Source organism: Mastigoproctus giganteus, chromosome 4 (assembly GCF_048544385.1).
Source record: "Mastigoproctus giganteus isolate SK-2022 chromosome 4, ASM4854438v1, whole genome shotgun sequence".
Lineage (NCBI taxonomy): Eukaryota > Metazoa > Arthropoda > Arachnida > Uropygi > Thelyphonidae > Mastigoproctus > Mastigoproctus giganteus.
This window is the reverse complement of record NC_143578.1, coordinates 175,619,230-175,641,505: the sequence shown is the minus strand read 5'-3', so window position 1 is coordinate 175,641,505 and position 22,276 is coordinate 175,619,230. Positions and strand designations below refer to the sequence as shown.

The 22,276-nt window shown below is 36.8% G+C and overlaps 1 protein-coding gene across 6 annotated transcripts in view; it reads left to right on the top strand.

The window, feature by feature from the left end:
• The window catches only part of LOC150087215 (tyrosine-protein phosphatase Lar-like), a 1,652,393-nt gene that overhangs the window by 574,464 nt on the left and 1,055,653 nt on the right, over positions 1–22,276 (top strand). For all 6 annotated transcript variants that reach the window (XM_090371077.1, XM_090371082.1, XM_090371081.1 and 3 more), the window contains one exon: positions 12,914–13,198. In XM_090371077.1, the coding sequence (XP_090227203.1) occupies positions 12,914–13,198 (285 nt within the window). The remainder of the gene's footprint in view (positions 1–12,913; positions 13,199–22,276) is intronic.

Here is a 22,276-nt window from a genome sequence, read left to right as displayed (position 1 = left end):
ATGGGGCACTTGTTTATGACTCAGCCAGGGAACACATCTTATGCCCATCCAACATTCTTCCCTTAGGATAGCTCTAGGTGCATACAGAACATCACCAGTTCAAAGTCTTTATGTCGAGGCTCATGAACCTCCACTTAGCATCAGAAGAAAGATGTTGATGAACTACTCAGCTAAGATTAAAAGCCTGCCTACTCCTCCTGTTTGGTCACTACTGCATGATCTTCAGTGGAAAACTCACTATGCAAATAAACTCAGAACAATATGCCCTACTGATATCAGACTGCAGAATCTAACAGAAAGCTGGAACATTAAACTTGATAATATTCTCAGAGAATCAAAAGATCGGGATCCCCCCCCCCACCCCTGGACTACCTTCACACTTTATTGTGATAAATACTTTGAGCAATGGGGTAAAGGTTCTATAGAAAATATTAATATTCAACAACTACATTTTACTCACACACAAAAGTATCCCCACTTTACTAAAATCTACACTGATGGTTCAAAGTTTGACAGTCAAGTAGGTGCAGCTGCTGTCTTCCTGAATACAACTGTCTCAGTGTCACTTCCGGCCGAATGCAACAGTTATACTGCAGAGTTCCATGCCATAAAACTTGCCCTGAAAAAATCGCACTCCTGTCAATAAATAAAAGCATAATATATACTGATTCACAGAGTGCTCTTTTAGCTTTGAAAAGTAGTTCCACACCTTGCAATGCTTTATTAAAGCTCATAAAACATGAGCTGATACATCTTTCTGAGCATCAGCAAACTGTTGTCTTCTCTTGGATCCCAGGTCACAGTGGTATTCCGGGAAATGAATGTGCAGATGCATCCCTCTACAAAACATCCCTCCAGCATAGCCTCAACAAATGATCTAGTCCCATATTCTGATTACAGACACACTGTACGGAGAACATGCATGGAACCATGGACACTTCTGTAGAAAATGCAAACAAATAAGTTATTTGAACTGAAACCTGAACCTCAAGTATGGACTTCTAGCCTTCATAAAAATAGAAAAGAAGTAATCTTAGCCAGAACCCGAATAGGTCATACTCGCCTCACACATCTCTACCTGCTTACAGGAAATGATCCTCCACAATGTGTGCACTGCTCGCAGCCACTTACTGTAAAACATATACTTCTTTAATGTAGCTTGTTCAACAATGCCCGACGAACATCTTTCAGTATCATTTCAGATCAACAACAACCTCTGGCTCTCAATAGTATCATTGGTAAAGAAGCAAATTTTTCTGAATTATTTCTCTATTTAAAACAAATTCAAATGTATGACCATTTCTAACTGCTCCCCATGTAGTTATCATAAGTGACTCAATTAATTTGGGAGGTACAATATGGCCTAATTAGCCTTTGTGCCAGAAAATACCACAACAACAACAACCTGATAACTGGAATTGTGTGGGTTTTTATGTTATTATGGTGAAATGTGTTCCACATCACCGAAATATTCAATCGTATAAAAAACATAAATAAATTTTCAGAAGCTTCTCTTCATTCCTATTTACTTATTATAATGGTGAAGGGAAAGGGATCAACAGAAAGTGCAAGTGCTGGCAGTGCTAGCAAATGAAACAAAATTGATTTAGAAATGAAGATGATTAATTAAGAATTACAAAGCAGGACAAAGTTTGTCACGTATTGCACGGAATTAGGTCTTGCTGCTTCAACAGTGAATACTATTTTAGGAGACAGTACATGTATAAAAGAAAATGTTAAAGGATCAACGCATTTAAGATCAACAATGATCACAAAACAGCGTTCAGGTGCTATATTGAAGACGGAAAAGCTATTAATAATATGGATGGAAGAAAATCAGATTCAGAAACAAGTGCCCCTGAGTACAATGGCCATTCAAGCAAAAACAAGAAGTATTTATGAAGATATTAAGGATAAGTACGGCGAACCCCAAGACAAGTTCGTGGCAAGTGGTGGTTTACTAGGTTCAAGCATCGCGCTGGTTTCCAAAACATTAAAGTATGCGGTGAAGTCACCAGTGCCGATTCTACAGCTGCAGAGAAATTTTGTGATGTATTGAAAAAACCCCCTTCTAAATCTCCACAGCCCTCAACTTCTGCAGTGGTGTGCTTATCAGCTGGAGAGTTGATTCTGGCAACGGTTAACTTATATCTGGCAAATGGCAGATATAAGTTAATCTGTAATCAGGTCACAAAGGAGGTTCGGCAGGCGAAGGCAGATTACGAGAAATCCTTGGCAAAAGATGCTAAGAAAAACAGCAAGGATTTCTTTACTTATATAAACTCTAAAAGGAAGGGGATGAATCTGATTGGGCCACTTGACATCGATGGTTCGACTGTTGATGATCCTGCTCAGATAGCAAACAAACTGAATCAGTATTTTGCATCTACATTCACACGTGAGGAATTATTAAGGTTTGAAAATGGCAGAAGGTTATCAAATTGTAGCAAGATACTTAATGATTTTGTAATAACTGAGAGCAAATTGGAAGAGAAATTGTTGAAGTTAAACGTAAGAAAAGTACCTGGGGTGGGTGGGATCTATCCAGTTATATTAAAGGAGGCGGCAAAGCAACTAAGCAAACCCTTAGCCATAATTATGAGAGCATCCTTGGACTCAGGGGAGGTTCCCCCTGACAGGGGGATTGAAGGGTGACACGAGTAAATACAGACCAGTTAGTTTAACTTCTGTTCCGGGTAAAATAATGGAGTCACTGGTTAAAGATGCATTGCAGGATCATCTAGACAAGACTGCAGCAATAATTCAGACACAGCATGGGTTTGTTAATGGAAAGTCTTGTCTGACAAATTTGATAGGATATTATGATGTGGTTACAAAGGAACTGGATGCGAAAAATAATTTTGATATCATATATTTGGATTTCAGGAAAACTTTTGACACTGTTGCACATGGAAGACTATTGTACAAATTGGAGCAGAATGGTATTAAGGGTAGGTTGCTACAATGGATAAAAGGATGGTTAAGTGCTAGAAGACAGAGGGTGGTAATCAATGGGTGCTGCTCTTCTTGGACTAATGTTATTAGTGGAGTCCCACAGGGTTCGGTGTTAGGTCCACTGTTGTTTTGTATATTTATCAATGATATTGATGAAGGTATATTAGGCTTAATGTCGAAGTTTGCAGATGATACAAAGGTTGGCAGGGTTGTTAATGACAGTAATGGCAGTGTGCTACTGCAACAGGATCTAGATAATTTGGGCAGATGGGCTAAGAACTGGCAACTGAAGTTTAACCTTGACAAATGCAAAGTACTACATATGGGTAGAAGTAACCCCAGAGAAACGTACCAACTGTGTGGTACTACAGGTGGTAGAAAATGAAAAAGACCTGGGAGTAATTGTGCAGGCAGATATGAAGTTTTCTGAGCAATGCATCAGGCTGCCAGGGCAGATCATGGGGTTTTGTCAATGATATATAAGAATTTTGCTAGCAGGGAAAAGGAGGTGATTATCCCTCTGTATAAGGCAATGGTCAGGCCATGGCTTGAGTACTGCGTACAGGTCTGGAGGCCTCATTTTAGGAAGGATGTAGATTTACTTGAGCGTGTACAGAGAAGGGCAACAAGATTGGTGAGGGGAATGAAGGGATCCTCTTACCAAGAGAGGCTTAAGTTCTGCAAATTGCAGTGGCTGGAGACTAGGCACCTGCGCGGTGATCTGATTGAGGTATATAAGGCCTTGAATGGGTTGAGCACGCTGAATTCTGATGGGATCCTTCCACTTGTTCAGATTACGAACCTAAGGGGGCATAAATTCAAATTAAGAAAGGACAGATGTAGAATAGATGTGCGGAAATTTTTCTTTAGCCAGCGGGTGGTTAATTGCTGGAACAAACTTCCATCTGTCGTTGTGGAAGTTGATAGGTTGAATAAATTTAAGGAGGAACTGGACAGGCATTTGGAGGGAATGGTGTGATTTTTTTTTTTTTTTGGCTGATGCTGCATAAGCTCATACATTTGCTTTCTTGCATCACATGCCACTACTACTACTACGGTGCTCAAAAGGTATAACTTGCTGACGTTATGCCTGTCTCCTCTCCCTTTTTGTAATTTTATAATTTTGAAAGTTTTGTAATTTTTCCTGTGCATGAGATAAAAAAAATTGAATAAGTAATTCTATTTACATGTTCGCTGAACATTTTTTTTTTTTTTTTTTTGCTTCAATCAAATTCAGCATGGATAGTTGCAGGTGCTGCATAATCATTTAGGGAAATTCCGACTTACATAAAATTCGACTTAAATAGAATTCCGTGGAATGCAACCCTTACGTAAGTCAGGGAGTGGCTGTACATTCACACGGGGAATTCTTTAAGCAAGGGGATACCAGAAGTTTATCAAACTCTAACTGGGTGGTAAGTGATTTTGTGATAACTGAGAGGAAAAGGGAAGAGAAATTGTTGAAGCTAAACAAAAAATGTGCCTGTGGTTGAAGGTATCTATTAAGTTATATTAATGGCAGGGCGGCTGCAAATCATTAGCTATAATTATGGGAGCATTTTGGATTGTGCATGTGCATATGATGAGTCCTTATGGACTCATCATGTGCACATGTTTACAAAGGGAGATCAAAAGGTGATATGAATAATTTCAGATGTGTTATCACTGGATAAAGAAGTAATGGAGAACTGTCTAGACACGAATGCAGGTTATACTGCATTCACAGCATGGACTTGTTAAGGAGCAATCTTATCTGATTGATCTCATTGAATGAATATGACAACACATTAACTAAGGGACTAGATGCAAAAAAATAATAATTTTGAAATTTTATACTTAGATTTCAGAAAAGCTTTTGATACTGTTACACATAAAAGTCTGCTATAAAAATTGGAGGAGTGTGGCTTTAAGGGAAAGTTGCTGCTGTGGATAAAGGGACGATTGAATGATGAAATTCCAGAGTTTGTGGGTAGTAAATTGATGGCCATTGCCCAAAATGGAAGGAACTGGAAAGTTTCTGGTGAGGCTTTCATCCTGTAGTGAATTTAAAATGGCTGATGATGATGAAGAAATAAGTTGCATGCATAAATGATAATAGCTGAACTTCAAATTTGTACTAACTTTTGTGATAACAATAATGAATTGGATGTGCTAAAATGAATCCCATATTTAAAGAAAATAAAACTGTTATAAGCAGCTTAAAAGGAAAAGTCATAAATCATATTTTGTGTATACTTTTTTTGATACCTGCATGTATGTTAAATAGTTTATATTTTCAAATAATTTTTAAAGAAGTATGTTTTTATAATTATTATCTTATATAACCAAAATTCATATTTCTTTCTAAAATAAGTTGTTATTATTCTTCTCAGGTTATAAAAGGAGATTAAATTTTCATGTCTTCCTTTTTTTATTTTCAAATATGGCAATTCTACTCTCAGCCTACCACAGCATCTCAAGTATTGAACTCAGTGCAGTGCAACTGACCACAAATTAGTTTAATTAACTAACATACCCAGTGGTATAATCTTTACATACACTTTTCGTGTTCTGCAAGCCTTAATACATGACATCAAAAATGACCATCTGTCTGTACGGCGAAAGCACATTTACAGAATTAGTAAAATGGAAACAAAATATTTAAAATTCTGCTGGTTAGTAGAACATGTAGGAATTGACAGAAAGGCCAAAGCAGTAAGAATAATGATCAGTGTCACTGATCTGACCTTCAGCTTGCTATATCTAGATTACAAAATCACAATTTGTAATAGCGAAATAAAACACATGCAAAAAAAAAAAAAAATGGAAAAACAAAATAATAAAAATTTTTTAGAGATTAAACAAATATTACATTGGACAGCAAGATAAGACAACCTTGTCTGATATACCATATTTTATGTTAGACAGGAAGTACAGTGACGGACAAATAAAAACTCCATCACTTGTGAATTTTGCAAATAATGTGTTTTGCGCTGCATTGTGGGTTGCAGAAATGTTTGAAATGCATGGGATGTACATCTCTCTCTCTCTCTCTGAATGAAATCCAATAAAAAGACTCCACCTGATATTATTATTATTAAGCCATATGGTGCAATGAAGCCTGAGGCTTATGGTACTCCACCCAAAAAAAATTTGTGAGTTACCCTGAGAGAGAGAGAGAGAGAGAGAGAGAGAGAGAGAGAGAGAGAGAGAGAGAGAGAGAGAGAGAGAGAGTTGTTGTTGTTGTTTGGTTTTTAGGAGCATTAGCAACTAAGGCCATATTGCTCCAGGATATGCGGTGGTCATTCCCTGATGTTTCTGCATCCTCTGTATTTGGTGGTAACTCGAACCGCGGTCTAATCAGCAGGAACAGCAGCCTGAAAGCAAGGTGCCGGGTATTTCAAGGACTGCTGGGCATCATCATGGAACAAGTGAATTCATGGGCTATGTTAGGGTAACTAAGAGTAAGAACAGGTGCATGCACACCAATGCTAGGAGCATAGTAAATAAATTTGATGAATTTGAACTGCTGGTCAAGACATCTAATGCAGACCATGCAAGGATATCAGAGACTTGGTGTCACACAGATATGAGGAATGCAAAATTTGAATGTTGGGAGTACATTGTGTACAGAAAGGACAAACACAGTAGGAAGGGGGAAGTGGATATACTGTTAGTTAAGAAACATAAATTCTAAGGCAGTGCATCCAATTGACATGGGTGGCCAGAGCATTGTTGAGTCTATTAGTTGTGGCCTAAGCACTGGGAAAGCAAAGATGAGAGCAAGAATGTGTTGTAGTTCTGATGACTCTGATGAGTACAATGAACAACTGGCTAGAGACATGTGTGCTAATAAACCAGAATGTCTTATAATGGAAGATTTTAATTTTTACAGATTTTGACTGGAACTTGTAAGTTAGTCACTCACACACTAGCATGACTTTGTGATTTTATTTGATGACTGTTTTCTACAGCAGCATGTTAGAGAGGCAAGAGCAATACATTGGATCTGATTACATTATCAGAAGTGATTCATTGAGCATTAAGAATCTGCAAATAAAAGAACAACTAGGTGGCTGTGAATACAGTGTATTGATGTGGGATTTATTTAAAGATGTAACTGCAATCAGGGGTAAGGCGAAGGGTTTTTGCTTTTGTAATGGTGACTACATTGGTCTCAAACCATTTTTAAATTCTAAATGGGAAGCATTCTAGGAATGAATCATGGAAGCTGCTAGGCATTTCACACCAACTAAGAAAGAAATACTGCTCAAGGTTCAGTCTAAGTGAGACGCCTCCGTAGCCAGGTGGGAAGGAGCAGCAGTGCGTAACACATGCTTCTTGATTAGACCGGGGTTCAAGCCCATCACCACCAAATACAGAGGATGCGGAAAGGTCAGGGAATGACCACCGCATATCTTGGAGCAATATGGCCTTAGTTGCCAATGCTCCTAAAAACCAAATAACAACAACAACAGGTCTAAGTGAATGTCAGATGAACTAATGAGCCTTGTGGCATAGAAGAAAATTGTGTGAGATGCATATAAATTATCAGGTGACACAGAAGCCTATGGTAGATATAAGCTAGTGTGTGATCAAGTCTCAAAGGAGGTTAGGTAAACAAAGGCAGATTACAAGAAATCTTTGGCAAGGAATGCAAAAAAAAAAAAAAAAAAAAAACAGCAAAGACTTCTTTACTTATGTAATCTCTAGGAGGAAAGTGATGAATCAAATTGGTCCACTTAACATAGTTGGTTCGAATATTTATGATCCTGCTCAAGTAGCTGATTAACTAAATGAGTATTTTGCATCTACATTCACACATGAGGAATTCGCTAGGGAAGTGGAGGTCAGAAGTTTATCAAACTAACAGAGAGCTGAATGATTTTGTAATAAATGAGAGGAAAGTAGGTAAGAAATAGTTTAAACTCAACATAAGAAGGGCATCTGTGGTGAATGGGACCTATCCAATTGTATTATGGAAGGGCAATGGAATTAAGAAAACTCTTAGCCATAATTTTGAGAGCACCTTTGGATTCATTGGGAATATATCCCCAATTCACAAAGGGTGACTCGAGTAACTACAGACCTGTTAGTTTAACTTCTGTTCCAGAGAAAACGATGGAATCACTGGTTAAAGAAGTAATGCCGGATCATCTAGACAAGACCTCAGTTATAGTTCAGACACAGCATGTTCATTATTAAATGGAAATCTTGTCTGACCATTTGATTGGATACTATGATGTGATCACAAAGTAACTGGATGCAAAAAATAATATCATATACTTGTATTTCAAGAAAGCTTTTGATACTGTTGCACCTAAAAGACTGCTTGGAGCAGTGTGGCATTAAGGGCACACTACAAATTGGAGCAGTGTGGCATTAAGGGCAAGTTGCTACTATGAATAAAGGGATGGTTGAGTGGAAGAAGGCAAAGAGTGGTAATCAATGAACATTGTTCTTCATGAACTAATGTTATTATTGGACTCCTCCAGGGTTCGATTTTGGGCCTATCGTTGTTTTATCTATTTTCAATACTGATGAAGGTATATTTGCCTTAATGTCCAAGTTTGCCATTGATACATTTAAGATGATGAGACTAGGTAGCTGCGATGTGATCTGATTGAAGTGTTTATGGCTTTGAATGATTTGAGCAAGCTCACTGCTGATTCAATTCTTCCCCTTGCTCAGATTACACACTTGAGGGGCCATAAATTCAAATTGGGTTAAGACTGTTGCAAAAAAGATGTGCAGAATTTTGCCTTTAGCCAGTGAATGGTTGATTGCTGGAAGAAAGTTCCACATGTCGTTCTGGAAGTTGATAGCTTAAATAAATTCAAAGTAGAACTAGATGACAACTCTTTGTAGGGAATGGATAGGTCTGAAATGGGAAGTTGTTTTTTTTTTTGGTTTTTTTTGCTGATGCTGTATAAGTTTTTCTTTCTTGCATTATATGCTAATGTTCAGACTGAAACAGTGCTAACAGGTCTAGCATTTTATAATTAACTATCCAATTATGAATGATGTTAAGTTGTGCTATTTTTGTCCTTTGCCTTATTCAAGATGTCAGATGCCCTTTCTCTACAAATGATAGGAGGGGCAGACTCTGTGTATCTGAAATTTTCCAATTTCAGAAACAACCTCATATCTGTACTGATGTTTGTTGTTTGGTTTTTAGGAGCATTAGCAACTAAGGCCATATTGCTCCGGGGATATGCGGTGGTCATTCCCTGACCTTTTCGTATCCTCCATATTTGGTGGGCACGGGCTCGAACCCCGGTCTAATCAAGAAGCGTGTGCTACGCACTGCTGCTCCTGCCCACCTGGCTACGGAGGTGCCTATCTGTACTGACATGTCTAAACTATACATAAACCAAAATAATAAGTATTTGACAAATATAAGTTTCAACACAAAATACATCAGAAAATTAACCATAAGATTGGTAATATATAGCCATTCAAGCTGTTGCATTTTTATACTAAAACAACTGATGATTTTCCCTCTGACCTATAGTAGAGAATTGCTTTGTGTAGAACTGTTTCACTAAATTATTTTGTAGCACATCCTGAGGTTTTTTCTTTGAATACAGTATGACTTCTTTGATGAATTATTATTTCTTCACTTGCTTCTGATATTATCCTTGGGACCAGGCCATATCTGTGAGTGTTCTCCGTCTGAGTGACACCCTGCATCCTGTCGTGCTGTGCTGGATTGTTTTTTGGGCAAGGTAGCATTGTCAACATCTGTTGCCTCTCACTCCGGGGTTCCTAGTGATTTATCTGTAATTCCTGGTATTGATTATCTGGTCTTGGTTGGCAAGCATGAATGCTTCAGTATCTAGAAAGAATGTTCCCCTGGTGACCCATGTGGCAGAAGTCTTCTTATGTATGTATGATGGTGGTCATTTTAGTGCCTGCCATGAAGTGCCTTCTTTGCCCAACTTCATTTCTACCATCTAGTCTCCTCTTTGATGTTTAGTTGGTGTGCCACTTGTCTGTCTTCGTTAGGAGTCTCCTAGATTGGTGCTGTGTTTTTCTGGTCCTTCAGGTCGTCATTTGCTTTATTCTGTTGTTTGATGAGGTCTGTCAAATCCCTTTTCCCTTCTTTCCACACTTTAGTTAGTCCCTCGTCAGCTTCCTTTTGATGGTGCTTGTAGCACTTCATCATTGTCTTGGTCCTTTCCATGGCCTCCCCCAGCTTTGGTGTCAGTCCATTCTGTGGTCCTAAAGCAGTACATTAGTACTGGGACTGTGTAGGTGTTTATGACTTTAATATGTTTCCTTTGTTTCATTTGATTTTAGCAGACTTCCGAATTTCTGATTGTATTTCTCAGTCGGGCAGGCTATAATATCCTTGAATTTTAGCTGTAGAGCTTGCATCATTCCCAGGTATTTGTTGGTCTCCCCCCCTTTGTCATGGCATCGATTTGTTTACCAGTCTTCAGTCAGCAGTTTTCGCTGACTTCTGATACAATCATGGCAAACCAGTTATTATTGCAACACTCTGCATGGTTTTCAATGTTTGTAAACTAATAGCCGTTTTTAACTCAATTTTTTATGCTGATTTCAGAAATGTTACAGCTTTTCTGTCACATACTGTTTTTTTACACATTACTTAAGTTGATATCATGGGTTGTATTATTGAATGTATTAAGTTAGGAGTAAATGCTGGCACTTTTTATAAACTAAGTTTTCACAACAGTGTTTTTTGGCAACACTGCTTTCAGTCATTTTTTTCTTGACCTTTAGAGCTCCATACAGTGTTTATCAGTGTGAGCTCAGTTTATTTTTGAAGTTATTGTGTCAGCCTTGTGCTGAAAAATGTATCCACACAAGTGTTTGAACAATCCAAGATTATTTTGTTATATTTGTGGAAGTTGTATAGCCCTCAAGCAAAGACAAGATATTACAGAATTTGTAAAAAAAATTTGTATTGTGCTCATTTTGGAGTGAAACTTGGAGTTTGTAGCCTGGATCAAAGAACATAGTTCTTAAACCACTGGTAAATCCCGAAACTTCCCTCCTTCCACCCTTGCACATCAAATTGTGTTTGATGAAACAGTTTATTAAAGATTTACCTCAGGAATGTCCCTGCTTCAACTACCTCTGCAATAAATTTCCATTGATCACCCAAGAGAAGCTGAAACAAGGTATTTTTGTTGGAGGTTAAATTTGCTGACTGATGCAAGCGAGTTCCCTCATCAGTTTGCAAACAGAGTTCCCTCAAAATCTCATTCCATTACTGAGATTTTGAGGGAACTATGAAGAGAAGAGACAAAAGGTATGGATTAGCTTCAGGTCTGTTGTTAAGAATTTCTTAAGAAACAAGGATCCAGCTTACAAGAATATAGTTGAAAATATTTTAGCAAACTTCAAGAAGCTGGGTTGCATGAGTATCATGAGTATCAAGGTACATTTTTTACATTACCACTTTAATAAAAATTTGTGAAAAATCAAATTTTCTTTTGTGATTTTTTGAAGAAACCTGACGTGAATGAAACAAACAGAAGTCAATTTTGAAATCAGTATTAGAAAATGGTTCAGCAACACCTTTTTCAGAGAAAACATCAATGAATTTTTTTAAAGATGCAGAATAGTGTTATTATTATTTTAATTTCGGGTAGAGTTCTAAGTAACCTATTACAAGAAAGCATTGGAAATCTGCATTTGGTTGTTAACCTTAGATTGCCTGGTACATACATATGCCATGTTACTTCTGTAATATGGTATAGTGAAACTAGCCTGATAGAGTAAGTGCATTAGAGTATTTGATTTTCTTGAAAACGCATTCACACACACGCATAATAGAGTGAGCGATCAGTACAATTTCCTTTTCTGTTGAAAAAAACATTTTTTCTTTTACTTGCTTAGCCAATAAAATTCAAGAATAACTGCTATGATTATGTGTATTATATATGTGGTATTTCATATGAAATGGACAATTATTTTACATTCCTTTTCATTTTAGAATGAAAAGGCATGGTGAATTTGATTAAATGAACTGAGGCAGAGAAATAAAATTCTTTTTTTTCCAGTCAGTATAATTCTGTTTGAAAGGAAGAATAAGAATAGAGACAGTGCAGTCAACAGCAAAGATGAATAATCATGCCTTCTGTTTCTTTTTTTATATTCTGATTAAAAGATTGTATGAAAGAAAGAAAGCAATTTTTGACAATCACAATTAGATTTGATACCTCTCACAGTGCCTCAAGAAACTGATTTCTCATATTCCGAAAATCTGAATTCTAGAATTCCTTAGACACCCTTAACCCTCATTGCTATCAAATCAGTTTGCTTATATAAACGGGCGCCTCCGTAGCCAGGTGGGAAGGAGCAGCAGTGGGTACCACACGCTTCTTGATTAGACCGGGGTTCGAGCCCGTCACCACCAAATACGGAGGATGCGGAAAGGTCAGGGAATGACCACCGCATATCCCCGGAGCAATATGGCCTTAGTTGCTAATGCTCCAAAATAACAAACAAACAAACAAAGCTTATATAAACTGATCAGATTTGTTAACATATTATAATGGACCATAAAGGCCATTTATTTAACTTAATATAAGGAGTGTTACTTTAAAAAAAAAAAAAAAAAGTTGTAATTTTTCACTTGGAATAGCATTTGTTGAAATGTTCCTCCCCCCTTTATTTTTTTTTATTTTGGAATACATGCACAAATGAGAATTTTCTATCCTTGGAACTTATCAAAAAATTCTGGCAAATTTTTAAGGCAGATTGCATTAAATTTTTTTTTTTCCCAAATTTCTTTTGCATCCAGCTATTCACACTTATATCAATTAATCCCTCATTTTACAGTTAAATCTTGCTTAATAATGTCACTCTTTTATAAAAAGTTATCTGGCTTTAATATTGACTTGCTTTTCTCTCTCTCTCTCTCTCTCTCTCTCTCTCTCTCTCTCTCTCTCTCTCTCTCTCTCTCTCTCTCTCTCTCTCTCTCTCCTTCCTTTCCTCTTACTAGATCCACCAAGAATTGAAACCTTTCCCAAAGACCAGGTAGTAGCTAGTGGTGGCATTGCTGTCTTTGTTTGCACAGCTGTTGGCAATCCACCTCCCCAGATTGAGTGGCGCAAAAATGGTAAAAGAGTTACTACGCAACGTTATTCAGTATTAGAGATGCCTAATGGATCTGTTCTACGGATAGAACCAGTACGAGCTGGTCGAGATGATGCAACTTATGAATGTGTGGCGGAGAATGGAGTTGGAGAACCAGTTAGAGCACTTGCTTCTTTAACAGTTCTACCAGGTATAATTTTGTATAATGCAAATTGAATTGCATTAGATACAGCATGATTTTTCTTTTTTCTCCTATTATCGAACAGTAAATTCAGTTATACTTTTAATATTATAATTAATGCTAATTTATGAGAAATTAGATTTATATGTATCTTTAAATAATGACTACCACTAGAGTTTATGAATTTATTATCTTTAATACTTTATATTATAAATATTGGTAAAATATTAGTATTTTTTTTGATAATTTTTGTCCAAGGTAAACTAATCTTGAAGCTAAGGGAATTCTGTGGTACTACACTGACAGTGGTAGAGAATGAAAAGGACCTGGGGGTAATTGTGCAGGCAGATATGAAGTTCTCTGAGCAGTGCAGGCTGACTGCAAGAGTAGCTCATGTTGTCTTGTCAATGATATACAGGAATTTTTCTAGCAGGGATAAGGAGGTGATTATTCCCTTGTATAAGGCAATGGTCAGGCCACACTTTGAGTACTGTATACAGGTCTGGAGGCCTCATTTCAAGAAGGATGTAGAGCTGCTGGGAACAAAGGGTTGCTCTTATGAAGAAAGGCTTAAGTTTTGCAAATTACAGTGTCTGGAGATTAGGCACTGGCGAGGTGATCTGATAGAGGTGTATAAAGCCTTGAATGGTTTGAGCATGCTCAGTGCTGATGGGATTCTTCCTCTTGCTCAGAATAATCACCTGAGAGGGCATAAATTCAGATTGAGGAAAGACAGATGTAGGATAGATGTGCAGAAATTTGCCTTTAGCCAGCTGGTAGTTGGTTGGTGGAACAGACTTTCATCCCTTGTTGTGGAAGTTGATAGCCTAAATAAATTTAAGGCTCAGCTGGACAGGTATTTCGAATGAATGGAGGGGTGAAGTGGAAGTTTTTTTTTTTTTTTTTTCTGGCTGATGCTGCATAAGCTTGCTTTCTTGCATCATATGCCTCTACTAATGATAATTCCCTCTTAGATTTTGTATGAATGTTCTAGTGAATAGTCTTCTCTTTGGAGTTTGAAGTTAAAGTTCTCATTTCATTTCTATTACAGAAATGAAATTGTAAGTGCTTTCTTTTTTAATGGATAAGGAAGAAGTTTGCAAGAAGGAAAGTAAGAGTTTTTTTTTTTTTTTTTCTATTAACTAACCTATTAACTTCCCCACTTGGTGGGTGACTTTGTGGCACTTCTCCTGTCTCTCAGAGGTGGGCTGGAATTGACTGACATCACTCAGGACGAAAAGGAGTCAGAAATAGGTCAGTCCAGTCATATAATAATGGATCAGGTTGACTCTAATACCATCTTTAGATGAAAACCATCCTAATATGTCTCAAGCTGTTAGAATAAAAATCAGCTTTTCTCAATCTTTTGTATTTCCTTTGTAATGCATTCATTAATGATTAAAATCTTTTGGCAGTCAGCATCCTGTCTGCTTTCATTGTCATTAGCATTAATACAGGCATATAATGCAAGAAAGCAAGCTTATACAGCATCACCTAAAAAAACAAGAAAAAAAACTTCCCATGTCACCCATCCATTTGCTCCAAAACTTTGTCTAGTTCTTCCTTGAATTTATATAAGCTATCAACTTCCACAATGACATATGAAAGTTTGTTCCATAATCAACCACTTTCTGGCTAAAGGGAAATTTCTGCACGTCTATCAACAACTGTCAATTCGAATTTATGCCCTCTGAGGTGAGTAATCTAAGCAAGAGGAAGAATCCCATTAGCATTGAGCTTGTTCAGACCATTCAAGGCCTTATACACCTCACTCAGATCACCTCGCAGTTGCTTAGTCTCCAGATGCTGCAGTTTGCAGAACTTAAGTCTTTTTTGTTAAGCGGACCACTTTGTTACCCCACCTTGTTGTCCTTGTCTGCACACACACACACTCAAGCAACTCTACATCCTTCCTAAAATAAGTCCCCAGACCTGTATGCAGTACTCAAGGTTTGGTCTGACCATTGCCTTATACAATAGGATAATTGCCTCCTTTTCCCTACTAGCAAAATTCCTGTATATCATTGACAAAACCCTATGACCTGCTCTGGCAGCTCTGACTTGCTGTGCTTAGAAAACTTCATATCTGACTGCACAATTACTTCCAGGTCTTTTTCATTCTCTACCACCCGAAGCGCAGTAAAGCACAGTTGGTTTCATACTTTTGCAGTAAATAGTGTCTTTTGTGTGTGTGCATGTGTTCAACATGGCATTGATAAGTTTCACCATGACAATATTACTATGTTAATACTATATTTATACAAAAATATTCAAGATATGTTTAATTTAATAAAATCTTTTTAAAAAAATTTAATTCTTCTGAAACAAAAAAATAAAGGATTGAAGGTACCAAAAAAGCCAAGTTTAGGATATTACATGTGCTTGTTTTTAACTTACTTAAAAACCATTGCTTCTTAAACACTGGGAAAAACCCCAAAATCAATATTAAAATATTGGTGAAAAAAAAATGCCTTTTAAGTGTAAAGGGGGGGGGTGGTATAGCTTACAACATTCACTTATAGTGCTTTTTTGAGCCATTCCCTGTGAAAACACTATAATGGGAATTTACTGTATACCAAATCTGATAAGATGCTTAATTTCAGCAGTGCAGACATTCTAAGGTGATGTGAGGGATGTCATGTCTGTGGATCAAAACAGCATGATCAAATGAACTGCATCTTTTACATCACCACTCTCCAAACTCCTATAGAACAACTCTGCTTATTCCAAGACATGAAATGTAGATGTTGCATAGCTGCCATCTCTTTCTCTGGATTGATGACAGAGAATGTCTCTTTTACTTGGGTTGGTTTTACTCTATCTCACTGTCATAACATAATTAATGACAAAGTTTATTATTATAATTAATACCACTCATATACCACGTGAAATTAATAGTACATTTCATTTAGCTAATCACCTAAATCACTATACAATTTAAGGTGAAGTTTCAGCCATCTTACTGATACCCATCATCAGACCGTGCTGCCATCAGACTCCTCTTTCCAACGCTCCCAGAAACCTAAGGTGCATACCATTCTGGGAGCATTGGCAAGAGGAGTCTGACATCATCATGGTCTGATGATGGGTTTCGGTAAGATACTGAAACATCACCTTAAATTGTATAGTGGTTTAGGCAATTAGCTTAATAAACTATATTATTAATTTTACGTGGTATATGAGTGGTATTAATTATAATAATAATTTTAATGGAAAGCAACCACGTAATGTCCTTCCCTAACTATATTGATGACAAAGTGTTTTTCGGTCTGTTTTTAAAAACTGTTTATCTCCATTTTTTTTTTTTTTTTTTTTAAATTAAATTTCTGTTTATTTTCTTTAACAAATGGGCCGTAAGGTGTGCTTGTTAGTCTACATTGCAAAATAGAAACTCCGTGATATTAGCTTTGTTCTCTGTTTTTCAGTCATTTCATAGTATTTGTCTAAAGTAAAGCTGATTAACATTATCTTTAAGTAAGAGAAATGCCAGAGAAATAAAACGTAAAATTTAAGAAGACATGTACACAAGATTTTACATTGATTGTGAAATCTGAAAAAGGTAACATGCTTGTCATATATAGCTGTGATTTTTCAATTTCAAGTAGTTGGAAACATGATGTAATCAGACATTAGCAAACAAATAAGCATAAGACAGTGAGTAGTGCATAGAAAGAATTGCAAAAATAGATGTCACATTTCATAGTAATGATGGTTGTTTGTGCTGAAATGCTTATTTGCAACAACAGGCATAAAAAAAAAAAAAAAAAAATCAAATTGAAAACAGTATGCTTTTAGTGGCAGCATAGGAAGATACAATACTGGATGTCTTCTTCTGAACAACCTGAAAGCATATGGGACTCCTTCAAAAAACTGTCTGGCAGTTTTGACAGTGTACCTGTTACGGTAGGCCTAAAAACTTGGGTATCAAAGGGAAGAAGAGATTGAGCACTTTATGGTAATTGGCTGTCCTTCTCATGTTATTAATTTGAAAAGGAACCTCTCTGTGTTCCTGTGAAAGTGAATGTCTGGTGGCAATTTAATACTATCTGAAAAGAAGTGTCAAAAAAGAAAGAGAGAGAGATTTAAACAATTTCAACTGATGCAGCCACTGACATATAAAACAGATTTTGAAATGTGTGTACTTGTTAACTGTATTTAATTAAATGGGTAATTATACTGGTAGAACAGTGGCAATACCTTTGGCAAGTGTGTTTAATGAAGAGGTTAGAAGTAGTGAGAAAAGCAATATGAGAACTTTTCAGTTATCAGATTGAAAAGTAAGCAAACAGTCACTAGTGAATTGCACTTATGTTCAAATCCAGTGCATGGTCCAAAAGTTTTGAAAGAACACAAGTTGATGAATTGAAGAAAAAGAACATCTTAAATGCTAACTTCTGGTAAAGGAAATCATAACAGGCCAAGCAAGCTAATAATTCTAAACATGTTATCCTTACTCATGCAGAAAGTCCGTTCATGTTTCCCGTTTCTGGCTTGAATAAAGCAATTTGCTTGTTTCTCTGAAATGTTATACCAGTGTTTGAAAATCCAAACATAGCTCTTCAGTTCAATATACCTGCCATTCATCTACTGAGATTATTACTTCTAGATGTGTTGAAGAATGTGATGTGCAAATTTATTTTACCAACAGAGTTTCAATTTTACATTACCATTTTGGAAATTTATTGCTAGTAAACTAAATGAGAAGTATAAAGCTTTAGACTTAGGCATTTCTTATCTTCTATATCTCCTTTTTCTCCTTTTGTTTTAGACTCTCCAAGGTTGTGGAGATCTAAAATAAGAGACGATTCTATTCTTTTTTTTCAGTGAGAAAGTAGTACTTTATGGCTGCATGTGACTACACAGTGCCCAAGTTCCCATTGAAAAATGTTCTTATAAAAGCTAAGGTAGCACACATTTTGTCAGTTGGCAGGGTATCATTTTCAAATTTGTAATTTTTGTGGACAAGTTTTCAGTACTTTTTAGCATTGTTAAAGAAATAGATAAAGGAATAGATATTTTTACAATTTCAGTATACCACTTTTAATTTCTTTTGTTGTTTCAGTCATCTTAATGCTTCTTTTGCTTTTGTATTAGGCAAATACAGCTCAGGTTGGAGACACCCGTGACTAATTTAAAAGATGGTCAAATAATAATTCTCTTTATTTTTTTAAATTTTATTTTACTTTATTTTATTTTACTCTACTTTATATATTATTTCTCTTTATTGATTGAACTCTATAGAGCTTTATAGTTTTGAAGGTAAGTTCAGTGATGTGAATATACTTAAAGCTGTCATGTCTTAAAGACGAAACAGTGATAAAGTGTACATGTGCTGTTTGGAAATTGGACTGTATAATTAGTGTGTGTTTTCAAATTTTTGTTTTCTTTCCTTTTTAATAAAAAAAATGGAAAGTCCATGGAAAGTTTTCAAAATAAAAAAAGAAAAGCATGGTCAGTTCAAGAACAGCTTGCTTCGTTGGACTTAATAAAATGGAAAGGTGCAAGCGGAGATGTCTTGACACACAGGTGTGGGCAAATCCATTCTGGGGGGGGGGGGGAGATGGATAAAAGATGAATCTAACCTATGGCAAGCAACAAGTGTCTTTGATGTTAGTGAAGGTCTTCAGCAAAAGTGGTTTGTGACAGCAAGTGACAGGCCACTGAATAAAGCTGTGTTCACCATGGTTCATGCAAGAATGTGCAGAAGGAATGCCTATGTTAAAGTTATCAGGAGTCAAGCTTAAAAAACCAAAGAAAGACAGCCAACTAGTGCAGAATGCAAGTGTATGAGAAAGAATTCAAAGCCAGCAAGGCTTGCTCAGCTGATGGAAAAAAAGGCATGGAATTCACCACTTTGCAATTTCAGGTGAAGTTTGAAGTGCAGACACCAAGGCTGCTAATGATTATCCATCACAATTAAAAGTTATCATACAAGAATGCACATATTTTCCAGAACAAATTTACAATTACAGTGAAACAGGACTCTGTTATTGCATACTTTCTGATAAGATATTTGCTTGTAAATCCAATGAACAAAAAGCACAGGGCACAGGGCTTTAAAGTGAAGAAGAACAGAGTGACATTGCTGTTTTGTGCCAATAAAACTGGCACACACCGTTTCTGGCTTGGCCGAGGAGGCACAGGAAACCATATCGACATCTGCAATTGAGAAATGTTGGGAGCAAGGTTTGTGTGAAGCATTTGCAATTGCACCTCACTCAGAAATATCATCATCATTCTTCTCTTTCTTGGTGATTCCTTTCTACTTCTGGCTCTCTCTCACACACAGGGTAATTCAGAATTTTTTTTTTTTTTTTTTTTTTGGCTGGTGCAGCATAAGCCTCAGGCTTCCTTGCACTATATGGCTAATAATAATAATAATGCAGTTTATAGTGAACGGTTACACAGTCTGGCAATCACAACATTTAGAACTGGATCCATATTGATGATGATTGTACTACTTATGAATGCTTAAGTGCCCAGACAATTGCAGCAAAGGCTCTGTCTCTAGGCCCAAACTGTAGCCACATCTTTTGACAATGGCGATGAAGAAGAAGATGATGCCTTACCATGTCCTCTGCCCCCCAAAGTAAGAGGCTTTAGGAGCCATGAAACTGTGCTTCAATGGCTAGAATTAGAAGATGTAGTTAGAATTCATATCCTTCATTTGAAATGAATTATTGAAATTGAGAAAAAAAAAAAAAAAAGAGAGGAGAAGAATAAGAAGAAACGGGAGACACAACAAAGCAAATAACTCTAGATTCATTTATTAAAAAAAACAATCTAATCGTGTACTATGTAGACTCCATCAAGTACTCATATCAGAGAGTTATTTCAATGTCAAAATGCATGTCTTGATATTTCCATGATTTTAATCTTTAGGTGCTTATTGATTTTTTTTTTATTATTATTATTATTAAATTGATAATGATAAAATGCAAGTATTTTGGAATTTTACATGTGTAAGATTGGTTATGGGTGAATTTTTGTTCTTAGCAATGGAACCCCAATACATTTTGAGTGAAATCTTTATTTCCAGCATCTAAAAAATGTATATGCTTACTATATCTTTTTTTATCTATTTTCGCTGATTCATGTGTAACAGTCATTATCTGTAGTTATGTCCTTTTGTTGATGGTTTCTAATAGTAGTAGTAGTGGCATGCGATGCAAGAAAGCAAGTGTATGAGCTTATGCAGCATCAGCCAAAAAAAAAAAAAATCACACCATTCCCTCCAAATGCCTGTCCAGTTCCTCCTTAAATTTATTTAACCTGTCAACTTCCACAACGACAGATGGAAGTTTGTTCCAGCAATTAACCACCCGCTGGCTAAAGGCAAATTTCCACACATCTATTCTACATCTGTCTTTTCTTAATTTGAATTTATGCCCCCTTAGGTTCGTAATCTCAACAAGTGGAAGGATCCCATCAGAATTCAGCGTGCTCAACCCATTCAAGGCCTTATACACCTCAATCACATCACCGCGCAGGCGCCTAGTCTCCAGCCACTGCAATTTACAGAACTTAAGCCTCTCTTGGTAAGAGGATCCCTTCATTCCCCTCACCAATCTTGTTGCCCTTCTCTGTACACGCTCAAGTAAATCTACATCCTTCCTAAAATGAGGCCTCCAGACCTGTATGCAGTACTCAAGGCGTGGCCTGACCATTGCCTTATACAGAGGGACAATCACTTCCTTCTCCCTGCTAGCAAAATTCCTATATATCATTGCCAAAACCCTATGACCTGCCCTGGCAGCCTGTCTGCATTGCTCAGAAAACTTCATATCTGACTGCATAATTACTCCCAGGTCTTTTTCATTTTCTACCACCTTAAGTATAGTACCACACAGTTGATACGTTTCTCTGGGGTTACTTCTACCCATATGTAGTACTTTGCATTTGTCAAGGTTAAACTTCAGTTGCCACTTCTTAGCCCATCTGCCCAAATTATCTAGATCCTGTTGCAGTAGCACACTTATCCTTCATTTGAAATCAGTCAGACCTAGTAAGTTTATGTCCAAATATGTAAATTTGGTACAACGCATACTCACTTATAATGTGGTCCAAACTCTTAGACCCCCATTGCCCATATCATATCTACAATGTATGCACTAAAGAACTTGGAAATTAGAGGTGAAAGTAAAATGAAAGAGGGTGAAACCATCATTGTTTTAAATGTTCCAAAACTGGATGCCATAAATTCGAATTGAGGCTTGGTCTGGATTACAGGAAGTCTTGATTTAGCCAGTGTGAATGGTGAATTACTGGAATAAGTTACCTCTGAGTCTGCAGCTTGGGGAAATTGAAAGGACTGCTACCCGGATGAGGAGGTAAACACACAAGTTTATTTTAGTGACAAATGGGCCTGGAGTACTGGGGTCCATAGTTTAACAGATATTTATTTAAAGTATACCCGGTATAAAATAAAATAAAATAAAATATTTCCAGAAAATCTTTTGAACAAAATCTTTTGAAAAAATCTGTCAAGTTTATTTTGTTTTATTTTTATATTATTATTTGTTTTCAATTAATTAATTATTATTATTATTATTTCTCCCTGATTGGGGATTCCACCTGGTGATGGGTGGTATTGCTACCAAGTACACAGGGTAGTAGTTGTTGTTATGTCTGGTGTTACTGTTGGTCGAGGAACTCGGACTATCCTACAGGTGTTCAGGATTGCAAGTTCCTTGTAGGTGTTCGGTGGGAGACCTATTGCTACTAGGCTGTTATGTAGGGTCTTTGGCACCATACCTGTGGTTGACACAATGATCGGGATGGTCGTAACTTGTTGCATAGGCCACATCTCTTTGATCAGAAAAATCACCTGAGAGGGCATAAATTCAAATTGAGGAAAGACAGATGTAGGATAGACGTGCGGAAATTTGCCTTTAGCCAGCGGGTGGTTGGTTGGTGGAACAGACTTCCATCCCTTGTGGTGGAGGTTGATAGCCTAAATAAGTTTAAGGCTCAGCTGGACAGGTATTTTGAACGAACAGAGGGGTGAAGTGGAAGTGGGTTTTTTTTTTTTTTTTTTTGGCTGATGCTGCATAAGCTTGCTTTCTTGCATCAAATGCCTCTGCTAAT